Raw genomic sequence first — 11,230 nt, forward strand, 5'->3', positions numbered from 1 at the left:
TTGATGAAGGGAGTGAGATATCAGGGGAGACTGTTGAGTTTTGGTTCTTTAGATGAAATGAGACTTGAGTTTGTGAGAATGTGAATGCAAGTAAAATGCGTATTTATAGAGGAAAAAATTATTGTTACATATAGGACCAAAAAATGTTACCGTTTAAGAGAAGACAAAAAAAGTTACCGTTTGAGAAAAGATAAAAAAAAATTATCGTTGGAGGCAGGACTTCAAGATGTTACTGTTTAAGGTAGGCGTTCAAAATGTTACCGTTAGAAAATGCACATATTAAAAAAAATTACTATTTTTATAATACGGATTTCGGTTTGAAAAATAATATTGTATTCGGTAGTCAAAATTGTATAGGTATTTAGTAGAATGTGAGATTTGAAAAGAATGAAGATAATAAGATAAAATAGTTAATAGTTAAGATTGTAAATGGAAGTGAGAGAAAGAAATAATAAAGAAATATTATTTAATAGAATAGAGATGGAGATGGGGAATGGGATGTAAAAGGTTTTTGAAAGATGGGTAAAATTTAAAGAAAAGTTTTAGGGAATGTACTTTTTAGTTAAATTATAGGAAATTTTATGAGGAACCGGATGGGGATGCTCTAAGGGATCTTACTTGTTAGGATCTGTAGAGATTCAGATCTAGATATTTTATAGAGCACTTTAAGTACATATTTTGGTGAGAAAATTCTTTGAAAATTTTTCATTTAGTTTCTCTCAAAAAGTGATACTTGAGTATGAGAAAATTTTCATATAGTGTTTTATCTCTCTTTTTTAGTGCGTGCATACTTCATGTGGGAGTTGAGGTGATCGAGTTTAGTCACTGGAGTTCCAGAAGAAAAGTCATTGTTTGAAGATCGTCGGAGGTTCTGGTTGCTACTGTGGTAGAAGACAAATGGGTCATTTGTCTGGTCAATTAAAAGTGTCAATTGACAAAAGTTTTGTAATTGAACTTTACTTGTAATTGATTTTCAAATAATAAATTGATTTTCCTGGGTTTGGCTGCCTCGTAGGGTGTTACGCACTTCTTTTATTTTATATATTTGATTGTTTATCAAATTATTGCATAAATTAACGACTAAGCAATTTGTTGAGTGAATTGATAGATATTTCCACTACTTTACAATACATGGGTACTTGGGTAATTTCATTTGGCATTAGAGCGTAGTTCACTCACTCGAGTGTGATATGTGCCCCTGTAGATCATGTCATCTTCGTTATATGTTCCACCACACTTTGATGGGGAAAACTATCCTTATTGGAAAGTTCGTATAGAGTTTTCCTAAAATCATTAGATGAACGTGTGTTTGACATTAAGAGATAGGATCACTTGCATATTCTTGCATTCCTTGCATATCATTAGTTTAGGGCATGCATTTCATACTCTTTTATTTGTTTGCATCTCTCTTTGTTTGATTTAGTTGAGGTGTTTTTTCTTTTCTTTTCTTTTCTTTTTCTTTTTTCTTTTTTCGCGTTATTTATTTTGATTTGATTAAGTTTTCTTCTATTTTTCTGGTTTTTCATATAAAATAAAATAAAAAATGAAAACTGAAAAAAGGAAGAGATCATTTCTTGCCTAGCCAAGTCAAAAGTACTTGAACCCTCATACTTCCCATACTTGGAGTTGGAACAACTCTCTATTTTTTTTTATAGAAGCTACAAGGTGAGTGTAAAACCCATGACTCATTTTGGCAAAGTTATTTTTTAGTGCACTGTGATAAACTTATTTTTCACATATTATTTATTGTCTATGTTCCATAAAGGCTCATTGATGCTCTATCCAAAGGGGGGATATTAACCTTAAACTGACTAATACTAGTTGAACCTAATACTAAAAGTTAAGAGGTCTATTCTTGTCGGACATAAATGGTTGATCTATATAGAAAAAGTCGATATTTCTTTAATGCGAAAAAAGACAAACACCTTACATGGATCTTGTCCTTTAAGTTCTTATAGAAAAAATCATTGCTCTATTCATTGTGAAAAAAGATGAGCAATAAAATGGACATATCAAGGGTTGTGCAAAATTGTGTTCGAAGGAGATACTCTTTTCAAGTATCTAGGCCCTAGCATAAAATTTGACTTTTGAAAACAAAGATAACTCATTTTGTAGTATCTAAAAAAAGGGACAAAATAAAAATATATATTTAAATAATTAAATATTTTATAGTGATAGTAAGTTACCTCACTCAAACACCCACATAGACTTTGGCCACTATGAATTTATGGTGTGTCCACACTTATTTTTTGGGTCTTTATTTTAAATAAGAGAGTATGAATCTCTTTCAACATTGGTTGTATGATTGGTATATTGTGTTTGAACACTTGATGCATTTAGGCAAGTAATTTGGATTTATTAAGACAAATACAACTGCTACCCCAGAAGAAGGATGTGCACCTACAGCTACAGTCTCAGACGGAAACTTACCCAATATTAAGGTAGTTACATCTGCTGCCTCAGAAGGACGATGTGCACCAACAGTTGCAGCTTCAGAATGAACCTTACCCTCTGGATGACGCGTATATGCTCTACACACAGATAAGAAGAATTCTAGAAAAGTCTAGAAGACTCCAGGATGAGAATATTCTAGGAATAGAATCTGATGTGTACCAATCATTTGCATTTGGTTGTTATGAAAAAGTCTATAAATATGGACTCTGTTTTGTATCCAAAAGATATAGAAAAGTGAAAGAATTCTAAATGAGAGAAAACTTCCTCCAGTGGCTTGCCTATTTACTCTTTATGGTATCTAGAGCTTGGTAAAAGGCTCACACATGCACCTTACGTTTTTTTTTCCTTTCATCTTTTGGTTTAAACCGCCATGCCATCCTCCGACACCTCTTCATTCAACACAGCACCCATTACCCCACCTCCTCATAACCCCTCCATTGTAACCTTTGCCACTCATTCTGTCACTATCAAACTCTCCATAGAAAACTTTTTGCTATGGAAAGCTAAGATAGTTCCTTTCCTCAGGGGACATCAGCTCTTTGGCTATGTCGACGGAACAATCTCCTCTCCCTCTCCCACTGTCAATAATGCTCCCAACCCCGAATATCAACGCTGGCTTCTTCAAGATCAGCTGCTCATTTTGGTGCTCAACTCCTCCTTAACAGACATTATCTTAACCTCGGTTTTTAAGTGTACCGCATCGTCTAAAATCTAGTATGCTCTTCATAACCTATATGCACGCTCTTCCTCTCATCTAATCCAAACACAACTTCAGTTGGCTACTTTGAAAAATGGCTCGGAATCATTAACTGAATATTTCAACAAGAGTGAGGCTACTATGCTGCCCCACTCTTACCGCTGGGCATACCGCCCAATAGTTTTTTTTTCTTTCTTTTTTCTTTTCATATTTTTTTAATATATTTAAATATTTTTTAAAAATAAAAAAATATATATCAATACACTTAAAATCACTTTCTTAATCACTAAGTAAAAAAAAAAAAAAAAATTTGACCAGCAGTCAACTTGGGGCGGCATAGTAGACTTTCTCTTTCAACAAAGCAAAAAATCTTTCAGCCTCATTGAGTGCCGCTGGTCATCCTCTTTCTCCATCTTAGTTCTCTGCTTTTTTGCTTGCTGATTTGGGCTCTGAATATGAGTCAGTGGTCACCTTCATTGCCACTCGACCAGATTCTCTATCTTCCCATCAAATATATAGTTATCTGTTAAATCATGAGTCCTGGTTGGCACACCAGTCCCACTCTCATCTCTTTGGTTCCTCACTTTCGGGCCATTCTCTAGCTGCGCATGCTACCAGTAGACAACCCACACCCTTTACTTTTCATAGAGGCAGAAATACTTCTGGACGTGGGGGTCGTCGAATGCGTGGTTTTGGTCGAGGTCCTCAAAATTTCTTCTCCACCCATCCTGAGTCTCGTCCCACATGTCAAGTCTGTCATAAATCTGGTCATTCGACCACTCTTATCAAACTTCACCTCCCTTGTCCTTTACTGCAAACTATTCATCTCTCCCTAACTTGGGTTTTCCCTTGGCTCAATGGTTTTCAGACACTGCAGCTACCAATCACTTTACTTCAGACTTTGCTAATCTCAACATAGACTTTACGCCGTATCATGACCCTGAACAAGTCAGCATTGGAGATGGTTCTATGCTTCCAATCCAGAAGATTGGCACTGCTCAGCTTCAATCTTCTTCTAGCAATTATCTTCTTACTAAATTATTGCATGTTCCATCAATCACAAAAAATTTACTTTATGTACGTCAATTTTGTCTTGATAATTCTGTTTTCTTTTAGTTTCACTCTTCATGTTTCTTTGTGAAGGATTTACATACCCGGGAGCCACTTCTACAGGGACCCGTTAAAGATGGTCTTTATGTACTTTCACTGGATCATGCAAAGTCATCTACACCATCCATATCCTACCCTCAAGCTTTTCTTGGCGAACGTACCTCCGTTCCTCGATGGCACTCTCGCCTTAGTCATCCATCATCTTGGATTACATCCTTCACACTTAAGCAATTTCAACTTCCAGTTGACAATAAAGTAGGCTCTCACACCGGTGTTGCGTGTTGACAAGCAAAAGCTCATTCTCTCCCACATCCACCATCCCCTTCCCAATCCATCAAATCATTTCAATTACTTTTTCTTGATGTTTGAGGCCCAGCACATGTGTTATCTACTAATAGTTGTTGCTTTTATCTTTCTATTGTAGAGGATTACTCAAAATATATTTGGCTTTTTTCACTTCAGGCTAAATCAAATGTGTCAACTATTTTTTTAGCTTTTTTGCAATATGTGAGTAATACTTTCTCTACAAATGTCATTTATGTTCAATCAGATTGGGGGGGAGAATTTTCGCCTCTCCAGCCTTGCTTAAGTCATGTGAAATTTCGCATCGTCTCACGTGTCCTTATTCTCATGAACAAAATGGGTCTGTTGAGAGACGACATCATCATATTGTAGAAACAGGACTCACACTACTTGCACATGCCTCAGTCCCAAACAAATATTGGTCAGAGGCTTTCTAGACAACAGTCTTTCTAATTAATAGAATGCCCACTACTGTTCTTAATCATAAATCACCCTTTCAAACTCTCTTTAATCAAACTCCTGATTATAATTTTTTAAGAGTGTTTGGTGTTGCTTGTTGGCCTAATCTTAGACCATTTAATTGACTCTAGCTATGTGTTTTCATGGGTTATAGCCCAGACTACTAAAGCTATTTTTGTCTTCATCTCCCTACTAGCCGTACTTACATATCAAGAGATGTTAAGTTTGATGAGTAAAATTACCCCTTTATGGCACAGTCTAGTCCTCTTGCATCCATCACTCAATCTGGGCCCACTCTCACTCCACTTCCGCCACTGAATCATCTAATCTCACAGCCCACCCACGTGAACTTCACCTCACCTCCCACGGACTCAAGCCCATCACTCGTTCCTCCTCTCAGTCCTCACCATACCAACTCAAGCCCATCCCAAACACGTAGCCCATCACTCTCTCATCACTTGGTTCAAACCCTACCTCTCTTGATCCATCCTCGTAGCCGCCTTCAACCTCATCAAACTCAAATCCTAATCTCCATCATCTCTCTTCGCAACCACCATTACCTTCATCAAGTTCAAACCCAAATCTCTCTCATCCCTCCTCACAGCCGACCTTCTCTCTTCATCCAATGACTACCCGTGCCAAAAACAACATTCACTGCCCTAAAATTCGTTTGGATGGCACCCTCCCATGGCTTGACAAACCATCTCTGTCCACCACAGTTGCGTCTCCTCTCATACCCAAAGAGCCAACCTCCTATTTGAAGGCTTCAAAATTCCAAGAACGGAGAACAGCCATGGTCCTTGAATTTCAGGCTTTGTTGCAAAATAAAAAGTGGGACTTGGTTCCTGCGTCTCCTTCCTACAATGTACTTGGTGCTAAATGGGTTCTTAAGTCGAAATGCAGGGTGGATGGTTCCCTTGAGTGCCGCAAGGCTCGTCTTGTGGCCAAGGGATTCCATCAACAGCCCAGTCTCGACTACAAAGAGATATTTAGCCCCGTTGTTAAACCAGTGACCATTCGTTTGCTTCTGTCTCTTGCTGTGTCTTGCAGATTGTCTTTGCACTAGTTGGATGTCCAAAATGCCTTCTTCAACAGGGAACTCGAGGAAGATTGCTATATGTAGCAGCCTCCAGGTTTTGTCAATCCTGATCTTCCTCTTCATGTTTGTAAGTTGCGAAAATCAATTTACAGTTTGAAGCAAGCCCTAGGGCCTGGTTTTCTAAACTGTCTGATTGTTTGGATTCTCTTGGTTTTCAAGGTTCAACCTCTAATTCCTCTCTCTTCATACTTCAGCAAAAATTTAGATTTATTTATGTTTTGAGATATGTCGATAGCAAAAATCTAGATTTATTTATGTTTTGATATATGTCGATGACTTCATAGTCACGAGTTCAAGCTCAGAGTTTATCTATGAGTTTATTTCTGTATTGAGTTCTTTTTTTCCTGTCAAAGATTTGGTTCTTTGCATTACTTTTTAGGCATTGAAGTCACTAGAAATTTTTCTGGTCTTTATTTGTATCAATGTAAATATATATTTGATTTATTGCTTCGCACGAACATGCATAACTCAAAATCTGTTTCCACTCCACTATTTGCTTCGGTAAAACTCACGGCTCTTGATGGCCAAACTTTTGAAGATCCTCAACTTTATCGAAATATCATTGGGAGTCTTCAATATCTCTCATTCACGCGACCAGATATTTCTTACGTTGTTAATAAAGTTTGTCAGTACATGCATTATCCTCGGCAGCCCCACTGGCAAGCCGTCAAATGAATTCTTCGCTATCTTAATCTTACCAAACACTTTGGTCTTCATTTTACTACCTCTTCACCTCTTCACCTTGTAAGCTGGCAGCCTTCTTTGATGTTGATTGGGCAGGTTGCCCAGATGATCGTAAGTCTACAGGTGGATTTTGCATTTATTTTGGGTCACATTTAATATCTTGGGGTTCAAAAAAACTACCCACCATAGCTCGGTCTTCTACTGAAGCCGAGTACAAGGCAGTAGCCAATGCTATATGTGAGGTTCTCTGGTTACAATCTCTTTTGAAAGAGCTTGGCATTTTTCTCTCTAATCCACCAACATTGTGGTGTGATAACTTAGGCGCTACTTATCCTTCAATTAATCATGTTTTACACTCACGTACTAAACATGTTGAGTTAGATTATCATTTTGTTTGTGAGAGAGTAGCATCCAAAACTCTTCAAGTCTCATTCATCTCAACCAAGGATCAGATAGCTAATATCTTTACCGAGTCCTTGTCCTCTACACATTTCTCACAGCTACAATCAAGCCTCATTGTTGGACCAGTGCCACTTGACTCACGGGGGAATATTAAGAAAAATACACCTGCTACCCCAGAAGAAGGATGTGCACCTACAAATGCAGTCTCAGACAGAAACTTACCCAATATTAAGGCAGTTACATCTACTGCCTCATAAGGACAATGTGCACCAACAGCTGCAGCTTCAGAAGGAACTTTACCCTTTGGACGACGTGTATATGCTCTACACACTGATAAGAAGAATTCCAGAAAAGTCTAGAAGACTCCAGGATGAGAATATTCTAGAAATAGAATCTGATGTGTACCAATCACTTGCATTTGGTTGTTATGACAAAGTCTATAAATATGGACTCTGTTTTGTATCCAAAAGATGTGGAAAAGTGAAAGAATTCTAAATGAGAGACAACTTCTTTCAGTCATTTTATCAAGTACCTCTAGTACCTTGCCTATTTACTCTTTAGGCTTCAAAAGAGTTAAGTTGTTTAAATGTTTTTGAGAGTGTGGGTCAACTTTTATGTTATTTATATTTTATTTTTGTATTTTTTTATTATCATATTTTTGGCATCTAGATATTTTTTTCATGTGCATAAATTTTTTTGGCTCTCATGAATATGGGATCTTTGGTGGGTTGGTGCTTTATACACATCGATTTCATATTATGCCCACCAAGTGTTTGATGTTTTGCCTCAACTATTTACATATCATGCATTTGAATATCTCTTTACATGCATTCATATTCGGTCATCATTTTACTCTCATTGCATATATTTTAGATTTACGATGAGGTTTATGATTTGTCAAATTAGTAACAAAAAGGGGGAGAGATTAGAGGAGTAGATTTATAGTTTTTGATATTGTGAAATTTAGGTGGAGTTGAATGAATTTTTATTGTTCTGATTATGATAGTTTAATATTGAGGGGAGAATTAATTATCATATTGAGGGGGAGAACTAAGTTCTCGACATAATTTTGATGTTAGACTAGAACATGGTTAGACTTTGAATTAGATTTTAGTACTAGTTTTGATAGTACTAATTTTAGTCACTATTCTATGTCAGTATTTTTTTATTTTTGATTATTTTCTTCGAATATCTACTCGATTTCTTGGTCTGCTGTTTGTGATTTTGATAGGTCTATACTACATTCATCAAGTTGATTTTGTCACTAATCCGCCAAAGGGGGAGATTGTAGATGTAAGACATTCATCAAGTTGGATTTATCACCAATCCGCCAAAGGGAGAGATTGTAGATGTTAAAGTTTGGCTAGGACTAGATGACTAAGTTGATAAGTGTAACAGCTCGCTAGAAATTCAGTGGTGGAATTTCTATAGCTTTTAGGAACCTCGTGAAAACACCGTAAGTTTTCACAATTCGACCAATGCATATGTTTTAGTCTGTCAGCATAGCCAAAGTTATCACTCACTATAGTGCTAGAAGTGTATTTTATTTATTTGATGTAGTTAGAAGTGTCAGATTGAGTTATGGTCTACGCCATTAGACTTAGTTGATTATTTAGGATTTTATGACGTAATAATCTCATTTACATTTTTCGGACAAAACGCTTGTTTAAAAACGCATTTTGCTTATTTTGAGACACTTCAGGATTGAATTTCAATAAACAAATTTTCCAGTTAGGTTTGTATGAATATTTAGAATTTTACTATGCAAAGTTTATATTTCACTTTCCCAAAGTGAATAGTAACCTCTATAGTAGCATCTAACGCAATGTTTTCAAAATCATAGTGTGGAATGTCCAAATAAGGTTAGATAAGTTTTATTTGGACACTTAGTAGGATCTTAGCCATGCTTGGTGAATAGTATTGGATGGCACAAAGAGAAACCATGAGTTGGATTATGATGCAATCAAAGTGTAAGATCATGCCACCTAAGCGAAACCCTATTCTTTTTCATCTGATCAACAATTTTGTGTTATACAGAGGAGGGTTTCAACCCTAGAAAGACCCTAAATCGTTGGAATCCAATTGAAATTCCAAATGCTTGGTTAAAACCGAAACCCTAACGGTTTCCCCAAACCCTAAAGTTGGCCTCCAAACCCTATTTGATCCAATTTCTAGCATTATGTTTAATTACTTGACTAAATCACTTCCACATGTTATTAATTCATCAAACTCAAGTTATGATATCATTATCCAACCCTTTAAACCTTAGAGTTTCGATTGGGCCAAGAAAAATTAGTTTTAGACTTGATAGCATCTCAAACCCAAATCAAACTCTCTTTAAACCCCAAATGAATCCCACTTCTTTAAGGCCCACGAATTTTGGCCACCTTGGCAAAAGTTCTTGAGGAAGTTTCTACCCACCCATGGCTGACCATCCACTCCCCATGACACCCCAAATGCTTGATGTGAGGAGAAAAAGCCATCTCATCACACCCCTTCTAGAAGGCAGCAACAGCCGCCCATTCCCCCTCCATTATTCTTGCCTTTTTGTGATCTAAGCACCATCCCTCAAGGGTTATTCAAGCCCATACTTCACCCTCCAGAATTTTAGAGGAGTGCAAGGCACACTTCCTTTCATTTCATCACTTCTCATCCCCATTCTTAGAGAGAAACCAAAAAGAGCTCTCTCGGGTAATTTTCTGAGTCATTTTGTGTGGCACTTTTAGACCCTTTGCAAGTATTTTATCGTAATAACTCCTTCTGAAAGTTGTTATTCTTTGAGTTTAGTTTCCTTGGATATCTTATTTGTTTCATTTTGTGGTAATTTGGTATGTCAAACGTTGTCTTAACTATGGAAAGGTCATTCTGGGCGTTAAACTGGAGAATGTGTTATATTTTTGAGTTTTTGACCAAGTTAATAGACATATCTTAGTCCAAAAAATTTATGGAGTGTTGTTAACATGTGTTTATGAATGTTCATTGAGGATTTGTTGCATGACTAAAACTTTTGATGAAATATTTTCTTAGATCTAGAAACTTAGAAACTAGAAGTGGAAAAACAGTTTTTGTTTTGAGAAAGTTTGAATATTTCGTGGTCTAATCTTATTTCAAAGGTTTTGATATTTTTATTTAATGATCCTAAGCCTCTTGTATGCATGTTAGTATTTTGGTTTGAATATATTTAGTATTAGTTTCAAATATATGATTTTTCTATGCAAGATGATTTCGGTTAGGCCTAACATTTGATATTTTTGGGTTAGATCCATGTTTTATTGATTTTTAGCCATGTGCTTTTATGTTTGATGGTTGGATATTCTTTAGGACACATTTTTAAACCATATAATATTTTATTTTGAAGATCTCATCTATTTAAGTTATAGATCAAGAGATTGATCAAAGCTAGTTAAGGAAACGTTTATGTTTTTTGACTAAATGTAGAATCGAAAACTCCAAGTGTTGTTTTGTGATTTTTGGTGACTTTTGTTTGATGATTTAAAACATGATTGTTCTTAAGATAATGTTATGAATATGTTAGGAGTAAGATTTGAATTTTTCTAATTCTTGGAGTTGTTTTGAATAAGGTCAAAACCTATACTACAAGGGTTTGTTTTTTGTTAAAAAATTTGGATCTTTTTACTGAAACATTTGATGGTGTTGATTAGAATTTCTTTTTAATGGAAGTTTTAAGTATATTTTTAAACCTAGGATATGAAGATCTTTGTTGCAAAATTTCGGTTTAATCATGAGTTTTGAAATTGGAAGAATTGCAACAAAAATCAAGAGAAATGGCCTTGGATATTTCGGCCATAGTGAGTTTTTCATAGTTGTATTTTATTTAAAATTTTTCTAACTTGATATTTGAGTTTAGGAAAAAATTTACATGAGAAATGTAAATTTTGGTAGTTTTAGAGTTAGGATGCAAAATCTTTAAGTTAGGGGTAAAATGATAATTTTACTCTAAGTTAGTTTTTTTTTCATATTTCTAATTGTTAGTGATTAAATTTCTAACTTTTAGAATCATT

At 35.8% G+C, this 11,230-nt stretch overlaps 1 protein-coding gene across 1 annotated transcript; it reads left to right on the forward strand.

Moving 5' to 3' along the window:
- Positions 1 to 5,648: 5,648 nt before the first annotated feature.
- LOC121255197 (uncharacterized mitochondrial protein AtMg00820-like) lies at positions 5,649 to 6,089 on the forward strand. Its single transcript, XM_041155474.1, has one exon. The coding sequence runs from the start codon at positions 5,649 to 5,651 to the stop codon at positions 6,087 to 6,089; it is 441 nt and encodes a 146-aa protein (XP_041011408.1).
- Positions 6,090 to 11,230: the final 5,141 nt, after the last annotated feature.

Source organism: Juglans microcarpa x Juglans regia, chromosome 3D (genome assembly GCF_004785595.1).
Source record: "Juglans microcarpa x Juglans regia isolate MS1-56 chromosome 3D, Jm3101_v1.0, whole genome shotgun sequence".
In the NCBI taxonomy this organism is placed as follows: domain Eukaryota; kingdom Viridiplantae; phylum Streptophyta; class Magnoliopsida; order Fagales; family Juglandaceae; genus Juglans; species Juglans microcarpa x Juglans regia.